General features: G+C 41.4%; 1 protein-coding gene across 1 annotated transcript in view; it reads right to left on the bottom strand.

The window, feature by feature from the left end:
* Nucleotides 1-16,631: 16,631 nt before the first annotated feature.
* Nucleotides 16,632-25,510, bottom strand: part of KIAA1549 (KIAA1549 ortholog) — a 140,097-nt gene continuing 131,218 nt past the window's right edge. The window contains exons 20-21 of the mRNA XM_032401288.1: nucleotides 22,959-23,104; nucleotides 16,632-20,991 (exon numbers count right to left, since the gene is read on the bottom strand). Coding sequence (XP_032257179.1) covers nucleotides 20,737-20,991; nucleotides 22,959-23,104 — 401 coding nt within the window. The 3' untranslated portion in view covers nucleotides 16,632-20,736. The remainder of the gene's footprint in view (nucleotides 20,992-22,958; nucleotides 23,105-25,510) is intronic.

The raw sequence follows: 25,510 nt of genomic DNA, 5'->3' as shown, positions 1-25,510 counted from the left end.
CTCAGGTCATGATCCCAGGGTCTTGGGATCGAGCCCCACATCAGGATCCTTGCTCAGCGGGGAACCTGCTTCTCCCTCTGCCCCTCCCCCTGCTTGTGCTCCCTCCCTCTATGTCAAATAAATAAATAAAATCTTTTAAAAAATAAAATAAAATGTTATACCATGCAAGATTCATCAACAACAAGTCTTAAGCTAGCTTTTCCATAAAAATATATGTAAATATACTTTTAAACTTACAGAAATCATAATCTAGAAATGTTTTTGATGAAGAGCAACTTCGTCTGAACCCTGGCATCTATTTTAAGATCATATATACATAATGTGGTGTGACTGCATTGGTCTTCATTGGCATGTGGTAGGAGTGCCTTGTAGACAATCTCTATCTGGTGTCTCCTTCCAGCCTTACCTGGTCTAGCGCATCCTTCACCCTTCCTTCCAGAATAATCTTTCTAATACCTAAATAAGTGATCAAGGCACTCTCCTGCCTGAAATCCTCCTGTGACTCCCCACAGCTGACAGAGTAAAATCCATACTCTTAGGATGACCCATCAGGCCTTCTGTGATTGGATCCCCAGATATTTCTCTAGCTTAACGTTTACATATCCTTCATGCAAACCCAGTTCTGAATGATTTTAGTTCCTAAACATGCCAGGTCTTTTCTATCCTACCCGTCTTTGTTCTTGCTGTTCACAGGGCCTGGAACATACTCTTCCCAAGAGACAGATTGCTCATGAGCCAAGGGCAGCTTACACTTCAGGTCACCTTACTTGCGGGCTCCCCCACCGCAGGCCCGCTACCTAATTTTGTATTTCTAATTCTATATATATTTCCTTAAGAGGGCCTTTTAATTGTATGCATGTGAGGTCCTACAAGCCTGAACCCTGCTCTTCTGCTCCCCCTTCCCTCTTCTGACTGGACTCATTTAGTTTACTGGGAGTGTTCTTTCCAGTCCAGCTGTCCCTTGTCCCTGGATGGGGACACACACACACACACACCACCTCCAAGGCCTGTGTTCACCTTCAGGGCAGCACTGTGACAAACTGCTTGACCAAACTCTAGCCAGGCTCCTCTTGACCCCTCATCTCAACTAGGCCTCAACCCTGGCCTATAAAAACTACAGAATCTCAATACAAACGATTTTGTCTACCTTTCCCCCCACACATTCAAAGACTTAAACAAATACTATTATAGCTTCTAACAACTCAAGGCCACATCCCTAGGATGACCCAAGCCCCCCACCCCCTTAAAGTGCTTGTCTGAGAAAGCTCAAGGCTGACCAAAAAAATCAACTATTTGTTCTAACCAATGCCTGAAAGTAGGCATCTGACCACCTTTTCTTAGAGCATTTACTAAAAGGGACTTATATGTCTATTTCTATACGTATCTATCTATATATCTATCCATCTATATATCTGTTACAACCAGGATCTGAAAGCTATTCCTTTAAAATGTAATCACCAGGAAGGACAGGGCCTCTGTCTCCCAGTCTCTGGAAGGACAGGGTCTTAATTTTGATGATTGACAACTGGCGGACACAGCTGGCCTAATCATTAGCGTTTACACTGACCAACATTTTGCATTTCTCACTTCCCTGACACTACTGAGCTCCAGCTCACCCCACTCCTTACTCCCTCATTCCCCTGTAACACACCCCCCAGTCACCTCTGTACAAATCGAAGTTGAGTTCATGCTAGACCCTCTTCCCTGCTGTAACAGTATATTACAATATTAAAATCTGTCCTTAACCACTTTGGTGTCCAGCTTTTTTTTTTTTTTTATCTTTGACAACTGAGCATGTTGGACTATAATATCTACCTGCTTGTCTTTCTCACTAGTCTCTCTGAAGGCAGGGACTGTGTCTTTAACCTCGGATTCCTTCCACCTACCCAAGGCCTAGATGTGCAGCACAAACTCAGTAAACATTTGATGAATTAGTGATTCAGATGAGACCCATGAACGTGGCCTGTGCAAACAACCACAGCAAAGAGGTAGAGCTATGAAGACAGAGGAGGAGGCTCTTGAGAAAACTTGGCATCTCAAGATTGGAAAAAATTTTAATTATTGTTTCCATGAGTTTATAATAAATACATATTTAAGTCATTTGTGGAAATGAGTAACGGGCAGATCTACCCACCAAGTTAATTCTGTGATGAGAGACAACTGGACAAGGGCCAGACCATATATAAAAATAGAACTTTGACCCACAACCTGCAGGCAACCAGTCCAAGAAGTCCACCCACTACCTGTCTAGGAAGGTAGTCTAGGAAGTCAACTAGCCTAGGAAGTCCACTAGTACTCTAGGAAGTCAACTAGTACTCTGGGAAGTCAACTAGTCTAGGAAGTCAAACTACTATCTGTAGCACCCAAGTCAGGAAGGCAAACCACCTCCATAGCACTCAGCCAAGATTTGGTTAGTAACAGATAGCTTCAGTTAATTAATTATTTTCACCCCTGCTTCCAACTCCAGACCATCCAGGGAAAGGGAAATGTGTACCCTTAACCAATCACACAGGATGCCCCACTCCCAGCCAGCCCACCTACAGCTGGCCCATGCCAACAGCCTACAGTCGGCACACGGAAGATCTGGAGCCTTCCCCTTTTTCGCTGTGAAGCTCTCCCACTCCCTTGCCTGCCTCTTAGTGACTCCCAGATGTAGGTGATGGTGGCTGACTCCCTTGCTAGAGCAGGCTCTGAATGAATAGCTTTGGCTTCTCATTTGGGTGGTCCTTGTTTATTCCCATGGTCACTATTTGTTGAACTCTTTGCTGAAACTCTTGTCCTGTTCTTTGTACCCTGAGGGAGATCTTTTTATCTGGGAAGTTCCTGTTACCCCATCAAATGAAGGAAACTACCGAGAGGGAGTATTATGGGCTGAACTCTATCCCCCGCAAATGCTTATCCCCCAGGACCTCAGAATGTGATCTTATTCAGAAGTAGGGTCGTTGCTGGGATAATTACTTAAGATAGGTCACACTAGAATAGGGTGGGCCTCTAATCCAGTCTGTTTTTATATAAAGGGGAGATTTGGACGCAGACCTGCCCACAGAGAGAACAGCATGTGCTGAAGGCAGAGATCAGGGTGACACGTCTACAAGCCAAGGGATCCTAAAGATCGCTAGCAGCCCACCAGACACGAGGGGAGAGGTCTAGAATGGATTCTTCCCCTCAGCCCTCAGAAAGAGCCAGTCCTGCTGACATGTTGATCTTGGACTTCTAGCCTCTGAACAGTGAGACACTACATCTCTATCCCTCTATCAGTCTTAGCCACCCAGTTTGTGGTACTTTGTTACAGCAACCCTAGCGAACTAATACAGAGCATGCATGAGTTGTTGAAAAGAGCAGTTTCAACTTGAAACAAAGTGCAGCCTTGTGTTCAAGTGCTTGCAGTATATAGACCAGAGATATGTAAGCAACTACATAAATAGGCAGGATGCAGGTTCCAGGGAGCTTCAAGCCACGGGAGTGTGCCATGACTCACACTCTACCACAGGACGCCCAGGCAGCCCGCCTGCCCCTCCCTGCACCCCACCATGGATCTCCTCTCCCGCACCACATACGACCTGCCCAAGAACAGGTCAAGAGGGTGGAGACTCTCCTTGGGAGATGCTACTTGAGGTGATGGATGCCAGCCCCGGGGTCACACACCTCCTGTGCACCTGGCAAGATCACGATTCCATCCAGACCTACCTATGTGAGAGCTGAGAGTAAGAGCGGGTGGGGAATGAAGCAATTCAGTCTTCTCATACTAGTCCTGGGGCAGCAGGAAGTCCCCTTCTGGTAAAATCCCTCTAATAAGCCCACACTGTACACACAACTGTGCACATCCTTGCGGAGTGCCCACGCACACCGGCACCTGGTCCCAGCCCTGCTCTGGAGGCCCTGAGTTTGCCTCCCTCACCCACCTGCCCCCTGACACTGCTGAGCCAGAGTCCTCACCTGCCTCTGGATGGCAGCAGGAAAGGAACATGGAGTGTTTGAGAAGCCAACAAGGGCGCCCTGGAGTCCAGGGTGCACCTGAGCAGGAAAGCGATGCGGGCCCAAGACTGCTGCCCACTGGGATCTGGAAAGCCCTTCTAGGGTAGCTCAGGTTGTTCGTATGTACCCACTCAGTTTTTCTTGAGGAATGGGCACCTTTTATAATTTGCGTAGAGATGTCCTAAGATCCACCAAAACTTAAGAGGGGGAAAAAAATGACACATAAGATGTAACACTTGGCTTCAATTACAGGCTTGTCTGGTACAAATTCCCCAAACTTTGTATTGCTATAAGTGATATATTAAGTACAGAGAATACTTAATTATACTTCGAAGATACTCAGATCAAATATTCTTTTGAAAACTGATTTACACACTACCGAGCCATGAAAAGACATGGTGGAAACCTAAATGTATATGACTACGTGAAAGAAGTAATATTACTACATGAAAGAAGCTCCATACCGTATGATTCCAACCATATGACATTCAGGAAAAGGCAAAACTATGGAGACAGTGAACAGATCAGTGGGGAGAAAAGGATGAATGGGAGGAATCTATTTTTTGAAAAACCAATACACAAGAATCTGGGAGAATCTCATTGCTCCAGAGAAAGGTGATAATTTATGCATCAAGTTAAATACACTTGAAAATCTTCAACATAAGACTACTAATGGATGGACGCCTTCTGCATCTTATGCACTAGCAACAAACTTTAATGCCTAAATTAGCTCACCAAGTCCATCCTTAGGATCACTGAATAGATTAAAATTTAAGTACCCATTTATTCTTAAGAGAAGTGTACTAACTTATTTATGGATTTTGGGAAAATGTATGCTACATTCCCAGTGTTAGTCCCAGCCTTCCACCACATGAAGTTTTATTCTTTCATAGCCTATACTTTCCTCCACTTATCTGCATGTCTGTGCAGGGGATGTAGTTCTCACTCTATCGTCATCAGCCACTGCAAGGTGCCATTCATTTTACTCTTTATTCACTTTTATCCCCCCAGTGCTCTCTCTGTCTCCGGCTCCCATTCCATAAGGCAACCACACGGGTCCCCCTCTGTGCTCTTATAAAACGTGAACAATTAGTTGTTTTGGATTTACATAAACTGGATTTCATCCTGCCTCTTTGCTCACCACAATAGTAATGTTTTTCAAATCTATTTACCTCAATGTCCCTATGTCCAGATCCTCTAGCTACCACACAGGATTCTGTGTAAGCTGTCATGGTTCACTTCTCCCTTCACTGGGAGATGCACTCCTAGCTTGGCTCAAGCCCCATTTCCACATCGCACCACCATGAAAATCCTCACCTGCTCCCTTTATGGGTCCATGAATGTACTTCCTTGGGAAATCTTGCCAGATGCAGTAATGCTGGGTCATAGGAGAAATCTATTCTTAATTTAAGTAGTATGGGAGAAACTGCTTTTTAAATTGGCATATAGATATTTCATTCAATTGTCCCAGAAATTGAAATTGACTTTTTATTATTTCTTTCTATCTGCCTGTTCAGGATAGACATCAATCATGCCCATGCCTTACCCAAAAATAACATGCACGGCATTCCCACTATTAGATACTGAATTCAACATATTGAATTCAATTTTATTTTGAATCTGAAGACAGAATTGCTATTGATTTGTATTAGAGTTAGCATTTTTCTTTTTATGTGAGATTTTTAAAGGTTTGCTGTAAATATAATTCTAGGTGAGTGTGCATTTTGCCCGATTAAAAATAAAATTTGTGGTCCTGTTACCAGATTCCTGGCTCCAATGCAGCCTTTTCAGATATGCCAGGATCATGCCAGGTTTGGGGAAATGGGAAGGAACTGTTTTGTTCAAAAGAGCAATTTGGCAATTGACTTTTGGGAACTATGAGTGAGACCACTGTGTGTTTTTGCCAGAAATGAAGGAAAATGTACATACTACTGATCAGTTCTACAAGTCTGCCCTAGCAATGAGAACAAACAATAGAGCAGATCATGAGGCTGAATAATACCCAGGTTTTGTGCTAAGATGGTGAGAAAAACTTTCAGACATCATGACCTATGAGGCTTATACGGAGGATATTTTGGTCCATTGTTATTCTTTTTTTAAAAGATTTTTTATTTATACACTTGAGAGAGAGAGCACGAGAGCACGAGCAGCGGTAGGGTCACAGGGAGAGGGAGAAGCAGACTCCACACTGAGCAGGGAGCCGGACGTGGGGCTTGATCCCAGGACCCCAGGATCATGACCTGAACCGAAGGCAGATGCTTAACCAACTGAGCCACCCAGGTGCCCTTGTCCATTGTTATTCTATAAAATGCTAGAATGTCAATGCCAGGGAGCCAGGTGTTTTTGTCATCTAAAAAAATTACTTTTAGTATTTTAAAGTAATTTTCACAGTGTACCTGGCTGGCTCAGTCAAAAGAGCGTGCGACTCTTGATCTCGGGGTTGTGAGTTCGAGCCCCACGTTGGGTGTAGAGATGACCTAAAATAAATAAACTTTAAAAAAATAAAATAATTTCCACAGACTTGATACACCATTTCAAGAGTTAAATTCTTCAGAAGACAATGAACCTCCCATAGTGTCTCAGTATCTCTAATTGGCTTTCAGAGATGGCAGCTTTCCAAGCCATCCTGGATAAAGCCACATGGAAGGCAGCCAGCTCAACAGGAGCAAACAAACCTCTCACCTCCAGCTTCCCAAAGGTAATTCCCTTTGAAGAACCCTAAGGTGGGGGGTGGGAGGGGTCGGCAAGGAGCCAGGTGGACAAAATCTGTAGGGTGGAAGGAATTTGCATGTAAGGCAAATCAGATCTCCACGATGGTCTAAGGGTGACAACATTAATTTTTTCTTTTTTTTTTTTTTTTTTTTACCCAGGGGTTTTTTTATTGAATTTTTATTTTTTTTACATTAATTATTTTTATGTGCATCTATGGGTTTCAATGAAACCCAAGGAGATAATGTAACCTGGCTAATGTCATATCAGTCAGCTCAGCGTGCATTAAAAAAAAAAACAAAACAAAACAAAACAAATCCGATCCTCTCCAGGTCTGGAGTTCTTTAAACCCTCATCACCAAGACTGCCTTGGATACTGGACAATATAGTGAGTCACAAAATCAGAATTAGAAGGGACCTTAAAGGCCAGTGGTTTCCATTTCTCTCCTCCTCCCCTCTCCCCTTCCTCCCTCTCTCCCTCCCTCTCTTTCTCCCCTCCCTTCCCCCCTCTCTCTCCTCCCCCCACCTCCTTCTCTCATACACACTCACACTCACATACACACACACACACACATGCTTAACCACACTTTAAGAAGGATGTGTTCTTGCTCAGTGACTTCCAGTAAATGATGTTCATCACACTATAAGAGAACCCCTACTAAAATTTTTTAAAAATCCATATGTAATGAAAATGTTCATAATTTATGACCTATTGCTGATAATTTGCCTGTTTAAAAAATAATTCAAAGGAACACAAAGGTAGAAAATAGTCTGGAAAATAGTTGTTTCTAATAATTTGCTATTCTAGACAATGTAACATATTAGAAAAAGACCACTAACAAAAAAAACAGGGCTAAGGTAAGATAATATTACTATGGGATATTAGAGAGGTGTAAAATGATAACCATGAGAACTATGTGGAAACTTTTTTGTTGGTCAAATTATAAAACATTAAAAATATAAATATAGGTGCACCTGGGTGGCTCAGTCGGTTAGGCATCTGCCTTCAGCTCAGGTCATGATCCCAGGGTCCTGGGATCGAGCCCTGCATTGGGCTCCCTGCTCGGCATGGAGTCTGCTTCTCCCTCTCCCTCCTCCTGCTCATTCTCTCTCTCCCTGTCAAATAAATAAATAAAATCCTTAATATATATATATATATATATATATATATATATATATTTCTATTTTCTCAATGCTGGTAAGAGTACAATAACATGTTTTCTCAAAGTGGACGCTGGGGATATAAATTGGCCCAGGAATTCTGAAAAATAATATAGAAGTACCTTTCACTCTACTCAGACCATATTTCACTTCTAGGAATTTATTCTAAGAAGTAATCTGAAAATCAGACAACTTACACACAAAGGTATTTAGCCCACCATCATTTATAATAGCAAAACATTAGAAACAACCAAACACTAACATTAGGGAGATGGATAAATTATGGTAGATCCATAGAAGGAATATTATGCAGAAAAAAAATATCTAGGCCATTCCACCATGGGAGGATATAATGAGAAGTCTGCAACCTGGAAGACAGAGGCCCCTCACCCTACCAAGCTGACACCCTGATCTCCAACTTCCACCTCCAGAACTAATTATATGCTTCATATTTAGCCAAGAATGATGAATAAATCAGCAATTCCTTTGCTGAAATGTTAAAAGAAATGGGAGTGCCAACCACAAAATTTTTAAAAGAAACAAGTGTAATCAAGTTGTCAAAGGAAAAAATGTTTTTAGTAAAGAAATGAATTCGGATACATGGAAGCTATAAGATAGACAAATAATAAATTACACAAGAATCTGGAAAAAATATGTCTAAATAGACATAAAATGATGGACAAAAATGAATCTTTAATGACACAAGAGAATGTTTATGACCATGCTAAAGAAGGAAAACAGGATAGAACATTGTGTATATAATATGTCCCTCTACTGGGTATAAGAAAAGGCATAGGAAAAATCCTGGAAGGAATTTCACTTAAATGTTGAGGGCTGTCTGAGTAAATTGCATAGTAAACTTGAACAACATGATGAGGGAATGTGTATGTCTGGGTGGCACATTTGTGTATGTATTTAATTGTGAACTGGATACACCATGTCTTCCAAGTTTTAGTCCAACATGTAAAGAGCCTGGAACTCTGCTATAAGGTCCTTACACTACCTGTGAAGCAGTACAGTGTTATTTACAAATAGACTTGGATTAGTCCTAAATGTATATTGCAAAGTCTAGGGCAACTGCTTAAAAAAGTAAAAATTGATATGCCAAGAGAGGAGAGAAATGGAATGATATAAAATGCTAATAAAACTAGAGGAGGCAGAAAAAGAGTGGAAGACCCAAAACAAACCAAAAACCAAAAACAAAGAACAAGGTCTATAGATGAAAATAGTTAAAAATAGACCAATAATCACTTTCAATGTGAATGGTCTAAATACACCAAATAAAAGACAGAGACTATCAGAATGGATTAAAAAAACAAGACCCACCTATATGTTGTCTACAAGAAACCCACTTTAAATATAAAGACAGATAAAAAGTAAAGGGATGGAGAAAGATATACCGTGCTAACACTAATCAAAAGAAAGCTGGAGTAGCTATATTAATTTTAGAGCAGACTTCAGAGCAAGAAAAGTTATCAGAGATAAAGAGAAGCACTACAAAATGATAAAGGAGCAAATTTTCCAAGAAGACATAACAATCCTTAATGTGTACACTCTTAACAATAGAGCAACAAAATATGAGGCAAATACTGATAGAACCATAAGGAGAAACAGATGAATCCACTATTACAGTTGGAGACTTCAACACCCCTCTACCCATAACTGACAGACCCCACAGGCAGAAAATCAGGACGGACATAGTTGAATTGAACAGTACCATCAATCAACTGGATTTAATTGACATTTATAGACTACTCCATCCAACAACAGCAGACAACTCATTCTTCTCAAACCCACATGTAATATTCACCAAAACAGACCACATTCTGGACCATAAAACGCACCTTAAAAAATTTAACAGAATAAATACCACAATGTCCCTCAGTCATTATGTTACCCCAAGTAACAGACACTATTAATCTGAATGTATCTTACTAACCATTGAAAATGAACCAGAGTTCATCTTTAAGCAAGCACAAAATTAAAATTAATTTATCATGAAATAAAATGTTTTTGTCACCTACTAAAAAAAAAAAAATCCCTGAGCTTATATATCAAAACAGGGGCACCTGGGTGGCTCCGTGTGTTAAGCATCTGCCTTAGGCTCAGGTCATGATCCCAGAGTCCTGGGATCGAGCCCTATGTCGGGCTCCCTGCTCAGAGGGGAATCTGCTTCTCCCTCTGCCCCTCTGCACCCCCTCCCCTCGCTCATACTTTCTCTCCCTCTCACTCTCTCTCAAATAAATAAATAAAATGTTTAAAAAAATAAATCAAAAGAAATGATAACATACTCACTTGGATTTTTTTTTTCAGAATCAAAAATTCAATGACCTGAATCTGTGCTATGCTCTGCTTTCCCTCCTTTACACAATGGAATAATATTCCTGCTCTTCTGAAGGCTAATTTCACCATTATGCTCTGAATCCCAGCACCTCTCACTTTCTCCTCTGTCTTCTGCATTATCAGTAATAACCTCCCCCACTCCATGGATCAACCCCATCAGCATATAACTCAGTGCTGGTCATTTTAAGGTTTCCAATTAGTAAATAAAAATACAGACACCTAGGTAAATCTGAATGTCAGATAAACAACAAATAATATTTTAGTATGTGTGTCCCATGCAATATTTAGGACATACCCAAATTAAAAAGAAAGTATTCCTTGCTTATCTGAAATTCAACTTAATTGGTTTCCCTGCATTTTATTTGGCAACACTTTGTCATTTACCCTACATCCCTACCTTCCAGTTATCACCCCATTTCTTTTTGTCCCTTCTCGGCCAAGTATCTGAATTGTCTAAATTCACTATTCTCTCCATTCCCATCTCCTAGTCCTCCTTCAGCCTCCTTCCAAGCTAGCTTCTTTCTCCAGCACTCCACAAAAATTGCTCCTGTCAAGGTCCCCAACACCCCCATGTTGTGTATCTGTTACCCCCCCCCAACTTGGAGCAGGGGATTTGTCTATCTTATTCCCCCGTGTATTACAAATTCCTAGTGCTTACAATAGTATCTAGCACATAGCTGGCATTCAACAAATATTTGTGGATGCATTCATACATCAGTAGTATTACCATACAATCTAGTCAGTTTTCAGCAAATGTATTTGCTGTTCCATGAGATTCTCAACACTGGAATTAAGATTGTTTGCTCTTATGCACAAGTGTTATACCGTGTTCTAACCGTACAAGCATATTTGTAAACCATTAAACGTTATTCACAGCTATTTTCCCAAGACATATTCTTGGGAACAATATTCTCCCCTGCACCCTACCTAATGAAGTAGGGGATGGAGTATTTCTCCATTGTATTGATTCTGGGGAGAGCCTGAGCTGGTTTTGTTCAGTCCCATCCATAGCACCATCTCTCCTCCAGGTGTCCAGATGCTCATCTTCCACCTTACCAGCTTTCATGAAAGTCTTAGAAAAGGACTGGGTGAGCTGGAAGACCTCAGGGCCCAGACATGCCCGCCCTTCTGCTGGAGGCCATGTGATGGACAAGCTCAGTGCCATGGGAGATAGGTTCTCACCAGAGGTCAATGGAAAGGACTTCCACGGAATGGCTTTTCTGTGTGGACCTACTAATTGTTAAGTTCTTGCTTTTAACTGGGCCAAGACCTACTTCCTACAAAATATTAGTTCTGTCTTCCAGAATACCATAAAGGAAGTCAATCCCTGTTCTCATGACACCACTTCTGATATTTGAAGACAGCTATGCTTCCTACAAAGCCTTCACTGCTCACGATAAACACCTAATTTCTTCATTTCTTCCTCAAACAACATGGATTCCAATCTTGCCATTCTGGCTCCTCTTCTCCCCGTCTTTCCATCCAATTCATAAGCATTCCTTTCAAAATATGGCACCTATATTCTTAAGTAACCAGCAAGGGAGATGGAAATTCTTATATCCCCTCACTGGGGCAATATATTTCTATTTACAGTGTCTAAGTCTGGATTGATCTTTCAAATATGCCCAGCACTCCTAACATGTCTGTTAACATCTTCAAATCTTTTCCTGTAAAGTGCTGTTAGACCATATTCCCTTTATGCTATATGCATATTATAGATTTTTTAATCCTAGAAGTAGGACTTTAAACTTAGTAGGAATAAATGAAATTGATTTTTTTTTTTTTTTTGGCCTGTGTTGTAGCCTGTTAATATCATTTTGACTTAAAAAAAAAAAAGATTTATTTTAGAGAGAGCGAGCTGATGTTTATCCCTAGTTAGCCAGTTAAGGAGAGCCCCGCCATCAAGGAAAAGACACTGAGGCACACACTTTTCACAGGGGTCCCTCAAAAGCAGTTTGTATACTGAAGGCTTGAAGTTACCTACTGTTAAGGCCAAGGGCCAGAAACAGAATATTACTCTCTGGACAGGAACAATGCTTTCTATATATCCATGAAGTCCTCTATCTCAGCTACAAACACCAGGGAGGAAGCCCCTGCAAAATTCCATGGGATGGGTCAGGGGGTCTGCTGGGCAGCGGCGCCCACTGGCGTGCAGACTTAGGCAGAAAAGGTTGAGCCTCTCAAGGTCATGGTGCCATTTTCCTCCAGCGGTTACAAAACCCCCTGCGGAAGGTGCTCAGACACATCTCCCCCTCCTTCTTTACAGATGACCTCCAGCACCAACGCTAATCCTTCTGCCTTCTTCCCAGCCCTCCTTCTGCCCTTGTGTGTTTTGGAATCCAAATCAATAGCTTATTGTAAAATCAATTAGAAAGCAAAGCATTTTCATCAGTCCCAATCACCAAACAAGATTAAGCTGGCTGAGATTTTTTTTTTAAGACCAAAATTCACTAAAATTTTGATGGCAGGATTTCTGATGGTGGAGTTGTTTTTATTTTCTTCTTTCTTGCAAATCTGCACTTTGACCAGAAAAGATAGAACAAAAAAATGTTAGAGTTAATGGGCTACGTAGAGTAACAGGATAGTCTGATTTAAATTTGGTTAATTATGTCTTTTTTTACTTCTTTACTCCTAATTTGTGTATAAAATTTGTCTCACAAGGAATCCAGAAATACCAGTATTGGGGAAATGTAAGACAGCAATCTGAAAACATACTGGCTCTTGGCCTTCGAACCCAGGCAGTGAGCAACTCCCATCCCTCACAGCTTTAGGAGGATCTAAGGCGGGGAAGAGTTATTTCGGGATTCTGCTAAAAGTAGAACGTCCTTGCTACTCTTCAAAAGGAGCCATGGTGCCCAACTACTGTTGGGAAAAAAAGACCAACATTCATTTATACTGAAATGCAGCAACTCCATTTCAGCTTTTAAGCCACTCTCTCTGTCTCTTTTTTTTTTTTTTAAACTCTTTGTACTGTTTCCTTTAGAACAATCTCAGAATTTTAAGATGCTGAATGAAAGAAACCACTGATCTCAGCACATCACAGAATCAAAACCCAAGTACCTACACTAATGCATATTTCAAGTTCAAGACACTAATACAAGCATCCATGACCCAGCCATTCTAAAATGTTTACAGTAAGTTTTCCAGATTTGTTCTGTCTTACGCTTCTGTAATGCTATCCTTTGGCATGAGTACAACAAAAAATAGTTTAACAACACAAATGTGGGTTACCTGGACTTGTGGCTGTAATTTTGCAAGTCCTTAACACCGGAGAAATCAAGCATACACCAGTCTCATTTATTCCGCAGAGGGCTATAACAAGGAATGTTCAGGAAATCTTTAAAGGAAAAAAGTTACTAAACACGTAGTGCACGGTCCAAGAACAATAAAAACATCTCATTAATTTGATTATCTGTTCAGACACCCAACCAAAGGCTCTCTCTTTGTATTGTTACTATTTCCTCTTTGTTTTTTACCTTAAGCTGTACTTGGCAGGTGCAATGTGGAAGGGGAGACAGAGAGAAAAGAAATGCCAATTATGGTTTAAATTCATATTCATGTCAACTCAGTGTTCAGGTTCCGGGCGTGGGACCAGCCTGACCTTTCTTCTATGACAGCTACTTCCAGTAACTCCTTGTTCTTCTATGGTTTTGAACCTATTTACATGCAGAACATATAAAATCTCTTAGGGGAACAAGTTGTGGCAGTTAGTCTATTGTATTTTGCTTGTTCTTTTTCATCTAAAGCTATGTTTATTAAAACGAGGACATATTAATTAAAACTGCCAGCTATGTCGAAAATACTGGAGTATCTGGCCATTGTGTGTGCACAGGTTTTAAAATTCCTTTATTTTTCCTTCAAGGAGTAGTATTTGATTTTGTCATTTAAGACATACTTTCTTTAAGGTCTCTTTCATAGTGGTCTATTTTTCTGATTTTTAGGTCCAAACTCTCCTTTTGGTTGATCCCATGACTTCTCCTTCATGGAAGTGTATTTTCTGCCAAGACTTGCAGTTGTCTTAAGCTCTGAGAAGCATGGCAGGTGCCTGGGTGTTGGTTGCCCATCGCAGGCTCACATTAGCCTCTGCACGGGGTCTGGCGGCCTCATCTGTGCCGAACTCGTTTTGGAAATTTTTAAATCATTTTGGATTTAGAGAAAAACTGTAAACGTAGAGTGTTTCTGCATGTCCCCTGAGAGAAGTCTTAGTAATCACAGTAAAGTTAGCAAAACCAATAAATTAACCTTTGCACAATACTGCTAACTACCCTATGAACTTTATTTGGGTTTCACCACTTTTTCCTCTAATGTCATTTGTTATTGTTCTTGTTGTTCCAGGATCTTATCCATGTTTCCACATCTCATGTCATTGTTATGTTCCACCGCACTTTGTTCCTTTTGCTTTTCTCAGTTTCAAGGCATTATGGTCTTGGGTTTCATAAACAACTCCAGGTTTACCCTATTACCTTTCAAGGTTGTACAGACTTTGATCTTCTCCTTTATCTTTCTAGATTGTAGAGTCCTAATCCTTTAATTCCAAGATGAATCTGCTCTTAGTGGAAGCATCAATCTGATTAGTGGGTAGCAGAAAAGCAAAACACGTGAGCAGAAGGGGGTGGCACCAGCCAAGGGAGGAGTGAACAGTTCTGCAAATTGCACAAGCGGACTAGACTCGTTTCAACTTAACTCCTTAGAAAATGAAGGTCCTAGGTGTTCTCACCAGGGACACAACAACTAGAGGAAAAGCTCATTTCCTTCCACCATCACACTTTACAAATGAGAAAATCATATTACAAAGGAAATAAACAGAAAAGATCATTTGACACCAATTCATAGCATTTATTGACATTTCCATTTAAAATGCTAGGAAAGCAGTATAAATTGTAAACATGGAAACCAAACACTTGCATAAATTATTTCAAAAACTCTACAGCACATTAGAAAACAGGGCAGCTAATTGAAGGGTAGAAACATAACTGACAAATAGAAGGGAGAGTTCGATTACTAAATCATATACCCACGCTGAAATTTAAGTGCCCGTTTGAGACCAGCAAACCATGATTGTCAAGTTCAAGTTGCAGTATTGATGCCACGAGTGGCTTCAATTTACTCTGCATATTTTCGTACATTATCACTCACAGTCCAGGAATGAGAGTGCAGGAAGAGTCAGAAGAACATGGACCTTGACAAAGTAGGAGGAGACAAGTGGGCATCCCAGAGCAGCTCTGCTGAGCCACCTCTCCTGCAAGGGTAATGAGCCCAATCTCCATGCTCCCTCGAAGATGCTCTGGAGGAGGGCCAAGCTGAGTTTTTACCCCCTTTTCTGAAATGAGCTCTCTGGTGTTTAGAGCAAGTGCATTAATCAGTGGAGCCTCCTTCTTTCCCCACATGAACAAGAGGAACAGTACAGGGGGTCTGGCTTAAATTTGGCCCTGTACTATTCCTAACTTGTACACTTAGGGAGTCAAGTCATGAAACGGGGGCATGAGACCCTTCACGATGCTCCAGAATGTCCAGAAAGGTTTGGTGGAATCAGGGACCGAGCGACTCAAATCACTTCAATTTTTATCTCTGTCCCTTCCACCATTCACTCTTTCATTAAATGTGAAGTGGCCCCACAGCAGAAAAACCTGGAAGAAGGAAAAGCAAGGATCCTGTATAACTACCCTGTGGGAAACTAATTTGGACTAGACCACTTCAGATTAAGACATTCATTCCTTCTCTCACTTGCTCGCTGGTTCCTAACTTTGTTTCATGTTTCCAAAGGCATTTAATATTCTTTTCCTAAATTTCAATGCTGCTGTGTGTTCTTAAGATAAATTCTCAAATGTAGTGTTAACACACACAAGCATGGAATTAGGATCGTACCGTGAGGTTTCAGTTTTCAAGTCTTTTTAATACTAAAGAGAGGAGTCCTAAACACTCAAAGTCACCTCCAAGAATATCAAAAGAAACCTAAAATATACACACTCCTTATTCATTAGGTAGTAAGTGTGAGCCTATTACATTTTATGAGTATGTTACAGCAGCTGCTCTTAGAAACCCCTCTCACCTGTTATAAGAATATCCATTAATACGTTGGATTAAATGTAAAAACAAAGTTCAAGTTACCATTCCATAAAAAATGTGTTTTGTGATCAAATGGTCAGTGTGCAGGTCCAGAAGTGGACTCCCTCATGCTCCCGTCAGGGACAAATGTGGATAAGCAGGCTCTGGAGACTGGCTTTGGAGGTAGAAATGGAATGGCTAAAGCTCACCTTGAGCTGAAGTTAGTATGGTTGTTAAGACTGGAGGCCCCCTCGGGGTGCCTGGGTGGCTCAGTCGTTAAGCATCTGCCTTCGGCTCAGGTCATGATCTCAGAGTCCTGGGATCGAGCCCCGCATCAGGCTCCTCGCTCTGCAGGAAGCCTGCTTCTCCCTCTCCCACTCACCCTGCTTGTGTTCCCTCTCTCGCTGTGTCTATCTCTGTCAAATGAATAAATAAAATCTTTAAAAAAAAAAAAAAAGACTGGAGGCCCCCTTCTCACCTGCCCAGAACCCTAACCAGTTTTCCTTTCAACTAGCAAATTCATTCATGTTTAAGAATCTAGTATGAAAGGGAAAGAGAAGTTTATTTAATGATTAACATGTGAATTACTGCAAATGCAAATTGGTGTCCGAGTGACTGGTTTAGCCACTGGAGCACTAAGAAGGGCAATGCAGTACACACTTAAACGGGAGGCTCGTAAAGCACACAATTACCTGTTTCGGCCCAAAGCCCTCAGGCGCACCTTCACCTGGGCTTTGCATCACAGGCCTCATGCCCTGAAAAATCCGGTTGGCAAAACCTGCTTAGTCTGCTGCTCAAAAGCCATGTCCCACCAAAATCAAAACATATTCTCAAATTAAATAAAATTTGGAGAAAATTGTATAGGCAGCTATAAAGAAGTAGAATATATTTATTTATAACCTACTATGCTCCACAAAGGATTTAATGTGTTTGAATGGCTGACCACTGAGAGCTGCCCTAAGTAGTAAACCTTGGTGGAATTCTTACAATATTTTCCTACTTTACAGTTGGTCCTCCAGCAGTTCTTGGTACTCTTCTCTTCCCTCCTCCAAACTGGATCTCTTGCTGTGCAGACCTTCTTTGCAGACCCAGCCATTTTCTTGCTGTATTATTGCAAACACATCCTCACAGCCCCATTTCCTCCTCTTGTTTTATTAAAACTCCCTAAACAGTGCAGTTAGGGATCCTGTCCCCATATTGCAGCAGGTCAAGTTCATTTTCGAGGACAGCTTTGCCCACTTTCTCCGTCCTTCCCCAGGCCCACTCCCAGCTCTTCCCTTGACATCTCACCAGCTCCCCCGTCTTCATTAAAGTAGCTTCTGAAGTGGGCTTCTCCCTAGGATCCCATGGTTTCCAAATGTGCGACTTCCTTTCTCCTGAGTACCCAACATACTTGTGTATTTTCAGTGAATCTTACTGATGTTCACACCACATTATGTATCTGTAGCTTCCATCTTTTATACCCAGCTATGCTATCTGACTTAGATTCTAAGATCTAAAAGACGGGACGGGACTCATGTTGACTTTTTTGGTGCTAGGAATGGCAAAAATTCAGGTGCAGAAAGATGTTTGATAAATGCTGTTTTAAAGTTAAGGATGAAGGATGTGAATTTCAAGCAAATTGGGAAAGAGGAAGAGGAGTCACATGGAGCCCTTGGTTTTGCTCTGGTTACCTCCATGTGAAGTCATTCACTGGTAGAAAAGAGCATGTCAGACTGTCCAATCCCAGTACAATCATACAGATAATGTTTTACATTTCACCAAGCTTTGTGCACCCTCCTCAAGGGTTGTTTACACACAAGATCATAGCTGAATCTTGAAACAAGAAATTCTGGGAGGTGGACAGAAGAGGTCTGTCCTTATTTGGCTGATGGGGAGAAAGAGGCTCAGGAAGGTACCTGACACAGCAAGTTGGTGACAAAGTAGACTCTGAAAATGATCTCCAACCCTCTCTGAAATTCTGACTCAACTTTATGGCTTGCATTATTACCACCAGAACTTTTAAACTAGGAAAAGAGAATAGATACAAAATTTAACTTTTCATTTTAGAGTACTTCAGTTAATGGAACTTCAAAGCCACACAAGATCAACATGAGGACCTTTCTTTTCAGTAGATCATGTTAACTGAGTATCCAAAGACCCACCTGGGTGTGGTGCTCCCCGCGACAGTTAGTCTGTCCTGAGTTTGGTGACAGGTAAAACTGCTGCAGGTGTTCAGAGAAAACAAGTGCAGAGTGTGCTTTACAATCAACACAAGAATGCTGGTGATCCCATGAGCCTGCCCCCACCACACCACACACCACGGTTATCCTATGTTATCTTTGGTCATGACATTAGTTGAAAAGTCTATCAATTTTAAGCATAACAATACAGGTAGAATCCTTTCATGCTAGTCTGAAAGGCATCAAAATCACTACAGCAGCCCTCTGGAAAACAGACACCCGTTTCTGGGATGTACAGAGGAGGTAACCATTCTTAGTACACTGTGTGCAAACATGACACTGAGCAGAATGGGAGGAGGGGGTCTATGTTTATTCCATTTGCTGTCACACGATCTGAATTCACTATAAGGTGTCTGTAATAAAATTCTGCTCGGATATCTCAAATTCTTAACATAGTCAGGAAACCTGGTATTTTTGCGCGACATGCAAAGATAATCCTCCACTCTGGGGAGAGTCTGGTATTAAACGAAGACTGAGAGGTAAAAAATCATTCCCAGAAAGGGGTCTTATCTCCCACACTCCTTGCAGCCTGTGAGGACTACCTGATAAGGGATTTCCATTCCTTTAACATCCATGAGAGACTTATTCCCCTGCACCCCTCCTCTTTCAGAGAGCACAGATGAAAAACAAGGCTACATTTAACTTCCCAGAAGCAACATTCCCTGTATCATAAGACTGACAGGCTTCATTGAGGAAGTGCTAAAACATGATTCTGGCCCACAGTGATTACACTTTGGAAACCTATTTTAGCTGTTTCAGGGTTCTTAAAATTTGATACAGATTTTGATTCATCAGAGCCCCAAATTCTCTCTGTTTATCCATTGTTAATTAAAAGTATTAGTGGATCTAATAAAAAAAGGATTCATAGTGGAAATCCGTTATCTGTTTTTCTTCTGAGCTTTACTCAGGTATCAGAAAACAGAATGGCCCTTGTTATTATACCCCTTAGTCTAATTTGGGAAGTAGGGAAATGTTTACTTCAGGAGTGAATCTCAAGACAGATGATACCCTCTGTCAGGTCCCAAGAACATAAGATGGTTTTAACAGTCACTCAGTGGTCATGCACAATAAAATCAGAAACCAGGAGCAACTCTCTCCTTTCCCTTGTGGTCCTCAAAGCTCTTCTTTACATTTCTTGATTTATTACTGAGAGGCTGGACCGAACTCCATTTCCAGGTCTTGAACACAGAGAATGTGATTACTAGAAACGTACTCGTGAATAACAATTTGTTGGCCCTGGTAGTTTTTATAAATAATTTTTGCTCATGTAAGATTTCTCATTCAAACATAATTTGTGAGCAACTCATCAGCCAAGTGCAAGGATTAGTTATGACCTCCTGAAAGCCTCCTTTTGTAGGTCTGAGCTTAATGATGGCATGCACTGAAATGGGATGCTGTTGGTAGTTGCATGCGCCCAATTAATAAACAGCAAATACAATTAAGAATGTAAATCTAAACTTCGTTATGTATTTTGAATAACCAAATAAATATTAAACTCCCCCCTCCCCCCATTTGGGAGGTATTTTTTTTTTTCTTTATAGAACAAAATGAAATCTTCAACATATCCTCCCATTGAAAAAGCCAAAGTTGCATTTCACAGACATAAAGGTGAAGGGGCCCTCGGAGCTGTAGCACCAGAAGTAGAAGGAAAAATGCAGATGATGGCTTCTTTTGGAATCATCAGGCTCTACAATCTATCATTTGGTTTCTCACTAGTAGCTTTTTTTATTCCCAAACAGTCTTAGTATTTTTGTTGTTAATATGACTATTAAAATAAGTTCCTATGGAGAAAAAGAGGGAAATCAAGCTGTTAATAAAATGTCTTCAAATCTCTTTTCTCAGAAAACAAAGCAGCAAGTTCACCATACAAACCAGTCTGAATCACATCTTCCCACGGAAATGCTGGATTCCGTTAATCCCTATACCATCTACACATTTCCATCTTTTACCTTTAAAAAGGAGACTAATTTAGTGATTTGTTGTTGTTGTTGTTGTTGTTAGCTTAGGTTTGTGGTTTGCCTTCATGAAGTGCTGCTGGCTTTTGGCCAAAAGTACATAAATTTTGACAGAAACCCAAGTGATCAAAAAATTGCCAACTTATTAAAAGCATCATGAGCTGTCACGTGACTTACGGCGTCCTCTAAAATTGCAACTTGCTCCTTTACACGGGCACCTAGCCCAGGAGATGCGCGTTCTCTCACAAACACCCATTTAGTTGATTTCCATTTAGTCTTGCTTCCACGGGAAGCAGATACTTGGCAAATCTGCAAGGCGAGGCCGATCAGCTGTGGAAGTTCTGCACGGCGGTCTGTTTCTGGGAGAGCCGGAGCAGCTCCTCGCGGATCGCTTTGATGAGTGAAGCTGAAGAGTGGCCGGGCTGGAGGTCTTCTGTGGAGCTGGTGGTGTAAGTCAGCCCCGCACCCTGCAGCCCCCTGTGCGGGAGGTTCCCGGGAGGAGCGGAGGGCTCCCTACCTGAAGTCCTTGGCACCTGGAACAGCGGTGAAGAAGAATATTCTTGATGTCCAAGCATGTGTGTCTGAAAAAACACGGCAAACGTTACTGTACTTCCCACGTAAGAACAGGAGGGAAAATCCAATTCAAACTGGTGGTGGGCACGCTCCCAGGACTTCTGCCCACCTCCCACCAAACATGGCCCTCCAAGAAGGCCCCCAGGACGGAATATAGAAACTGTGGAGAGAACTGCTGGAGGGAGAGCAATACAACCAAGAAACCCCTGAACTTAACAGGTGCCTGACATATACTTGCTTAAAGGCAGACAGAAAGAATGATGAGGTTGGCCAAGTCTCTGTGCCCGTGTGTGGAAGGAAGTGGCCCACTGGGAGAACAGGAAGGGGCCTGGAGAGCTGCGGTGCCCTGTGGCGGTGAAAGGTCAAATGAGGGTATCTGAGAGCTGGAAGAGATGAGCAAGTACCTGCAGAGAGACTGACAAGAACTGCCTTTGCTCTGGGACTCGAGGCCTAGGAGGGTGTGCGTGCGACACAGAACACAACATCACAAAATCATTTTCCACTTTATTTATCTGTGTATCTATTGACTGTTCTGCCAAGCCTTTTCTTTAAAAAGTTATCTGCACTAGGACACACAACAGTTTTGCTTATATTTGCATAATATAAATTAATTGGGCATTCATTTGACCAGAATTATTGTACTTTTCAGTGATTTTTTTCAGTGAAAAAATCTCTCTTTAGATATATGCAAGAGTACTAAACCTGTGGTTTCACTTATGCTAAAAAGTAAGCCTCATGGTAAACATGGCATTCAAGCCCTCGAATATTCCTACATTTCACGTTTCCAAATAGTGATAAAGAGGCAGTGTAAGTGAACACTGGATTTGATAGGAAAACCCGAAATACCTTATGAAAATAAGTTGGGCACAATGAAGTCAGAAAAAGGTCAGCAAATGTAAAGCAGATACCTGAAATTCTAAGTATAACGATGTATCTATTAGAGGAAAATTATATTCTAAAATTAATTTTCTTTCACTGAGTAGTAAAAGCCTCCAGTCATGAAAATAATTTAGTGTATTTGCTGGAAAGACATGTAAATGCACGTAAAATTCTTGAGAAAAACAAAGAAAAGCATTTGTGGAAATTACCTGTGCCCATATTGATTTCATTCCTATAAAGGAGTGATCAAAGTGATGAGAAGCCTCTAAGAGAAACTCTGTGCCTTGGAAACCTAAACTGTGAGCTTATTGCAGAAGCATCTCGTGGGGGGGTCATAACAGAAATGATGTGGATAAACCCACAACAAAGCATAAACGGTAAGCAAGTTGGTATGTAAGATTATGCATATTTACACAATAATGCCAAAGATCAGGTCCAGATTTTAGTCACCTACAGGTTCAAATTCATTACTTGAAAGTCAAAATCACTGAGCCAGAAAGTACAACTGTGGTTGCCTGGAGCTGGGGGGAAGGGCAAATGGCACTTAGTGTTTAATGAGCACAAACTTTCCATTTTACAAGATGAAAAATACTATGGAGATGGATGGTGGGGATGGTTGCATAACGTCACAAATGTATTTAAAACCACTGAACTGGTTTGAACTGAATTTGCCATCTTAAAAATGAATGATTAAGATGGCAAATTTTATATTATGTGTGTTTTACCACAATATAAAAAAATTGGAAAAATTTTAAAGGTAGCTCTTACTTACAGGTCTCTGTCCAGATTTTCTGTAATGAGTATCACTTTTATTATTTTTTTAAAGGTTATTTTCAAAAATTCACTACTTTAAGCCTGAAATCTGCCTCAGGAAAAATTATATACTTTCTACAAGTTCAGTGTAATTACTCTCCCACTCTGGGTGGGTGGGAATTTACTACCTAAAAACTGCAAGCAAAAATACACTCACAGAGAAAAGGGAGAGAGGTTAAAACTTTTACTTAAAGGTTTTAAAAAGGGATCCCCAAAGCAGAAGCAGTTAAATTAAGTGATTATGTCTGAATTTTCAGTGATGACCCAAACACAAGATACTCACAGCCTCTCTTCGGCCACCTTCATCCTCCCCATATGAAGGCCAACCTGGTCCCCCATACTGGCCGCCTCTACTTGGTGGGATTTCCACTGGCTGGGCTCCAATTCTGCTTGCAATTCCCACCTGTGTCAGGTGCTGAATCTGGGAGCCTGAAGGAACACAGTGGGGCAGCCTGGTCAACACTTGAAGGGACGTGAGGCTGCCCAGCAAGACACTCTGGTTCTTTTTTTAAAAAAGATTTATTTATTTGAGGGACGCCTGGGTGGCTCAGTTTGTTAAGTGTCTGCCTTCAGCTCAGGTCATGATCTCAGGGTCTTGGGATCGAGTCCCGCATCAGGCTCCTTGCTCAGCAGGAAGCCTGCTTCTCCCTCTGCCTGCCGCTCCCCCTGCTTGTGCTTTCTTTCTCTCTCTCTCTGACAAATAAATAAAATCTTTAAAAAAAAAAAAATATTTGAGAGAGAAAGAGAGAGAGAGGAGGGGCAGAAGGCGAGGGAGAGAGAGAATCTCCAGCAGACTCCCTGCTAAGCTTGGAGCCCGACACAGGGCTCAATCTCACGACCCTGAGATCAAGACCTGAGCCGAAACCAAGAGTCGGACGCTTAAGAGACTGCACCACCCAGGCAGCCAAGACACTTCAGTTCTGACCACAGCTTTCCCTTAGGGACAAGGGATACAAGCACTGTTCAAACACAGCACCAATTCTATCTCCAGAGAATGACGTTTCGAATGGAAAACAGACCGTGAGCTTCTTGGTTCATGGGCTTTTACTTCTGTTTAATACAGTGGCTAACAGTGATGTTCTTATTTTCCTAGCTAGACATCAAAGGACAGGGTATAAAGGCTATAATAAAGGGCCCTTCTATTCATTTCTGTAGAGGTTACAGATAAGGATAATCTTCCTTACTCAGAGAAAAGGAGTGAAAAGTTTCGGAGCCATAAAGAAGCTGAAACCTAGCTCCTTCTTGCTCGTGGCTTTGAGATTCGCAAGGAGAGAAAATACAATATGCATATTTTCTTAAAAGGCAGGGTGCATATTTCTTTGATTTCAGAATGTTTAAGTACATTTATTTTCACCATACTTATATTTTCCCCATAACTAAGCTATGTCATAATTAAAATTTTAAAGCCAACCCCCCCACCCCAGCCTCCTCATTGAGGTGTACTGATGGTTAAAGCCAGGAGTCTTTCTAGAGCTCATGCTCCACACTTAGACACACTATAGCCTCAGGTAGCTATGAAGGCCAGGCTGTAAATGATGTATTTTCTCCTCCATCAACTTTTGGTATATGGATATATCCCTATTTCATAGATTAAGGGAGAAAAAAAGTGATCTTTAAGCCCTGTGAAATAAAATACTTGTTTCCAAAAGCTCCTAGGATCATCAAATTCATCTGTGTTATGCAGAATGGTCCTACAAGGTTCAGAGATTTCACGGAGGTAGGGGAGGTGACCCTCTCCATCTTCCAGTCCTCTCCTACTCAATTTGTCAAATGAACAGCCTCCATTAGCCAAATACATTAACAAAAGGGGGGGGGATGCCACAGTTTTATTTGGTTATCTAATAACTAAAGGTCAGAAAAAACCTGCCAGGCTCTTATCAGAGCAATGTACCCTACAGAAACTCTTGCCAGTTACTGAAGTTTTATAATAGTTATTAAAATTATTAGGACTATCAGTACCGTTTGCCCAATACACACTGAGCAAATCCTGCAAAAAAACAAAAAATGCAGTACACTGTTCCCCAGCATTTACCAAAGTGCAGACAAGTGCATAGACAGAAAAGCATACCTTTGTGTTAAAACTACAGTGGTAGTTGAAATCATAATTCAGACACAATTCTGTATCTTGCTTTGTTAACTTAATGATACAGCACAGGCTTTCCCCATGATTCAAGTGGGGCATTACATGCAGGAAACCTGGGTTTGCATTCCAGCCCTGCCACTGTGACCTTGGGCAGCTGGCTACCACTCCCACTGAGCCTGGATGCCTCAATTCTCAAATGGGGATAAAAAATCCACTTCATGATGTTATTTCAAGAACTGAAAGAGATAAAATAGGTCAAGTACCATAAAAGTAAGAGGCAATTGGGAAATCTTAAACCCTCTTTTTCTGACTCTTTCTGAGCTCTTCATTTTAAATAGCTGCACAACTGGGGACTTCCAGGGAAGATGGTGAAGTAGAACCTTAAGTTCACTTCATCCCCACAGATACACCTAGAGAACACCCACATCAGTGTAAATCACCCAGAAAATGACCTGAAGACTGGCAGAACAGACTCTCCACAGCTAAACATAGAGAAGACGCCACATCAGAAAGGGTAGGTAGGGCAGAGATGCGTTCAGGAACAAAGCAACCCTCCAGACTGTCCTCAGGAGGGAGAGTCACTGCAAGCACAGAGAAGGGAGAGGAGAAGGCCCCACCTCAGGCACCCCAGGCACAGGGGGCCTGCACTGGGAAGATAATCCCTGTATCATTTGACTTTGAAAACCAGAGGGGCTTAACTTCATGAATTCTTATAATCAGTGGGGTTTAACATCTAGAACGTTAAAAATGAA

This window comes from Phoca vitulina, unplaced genomic scaffold, assembly GCF_004348235.1.
Source record: "Phoca vitulina isolate PV1807 unplaced genomic scaffold, GSC_HSeal_1.0 scaffold4, whole genome shotgun sequence".
NCBI classification, from domain to species: domain Eukaryota; kingdom Metazoa; phylum Chordata; class Mammalia; order Carnivora; family Phocidae; genus Phoca; species Phoca vitulina.
Note: the sequence above shows the minus strand (reverse complement) of the source record. Positions and strands in the feature narration are given on the sequence as shown.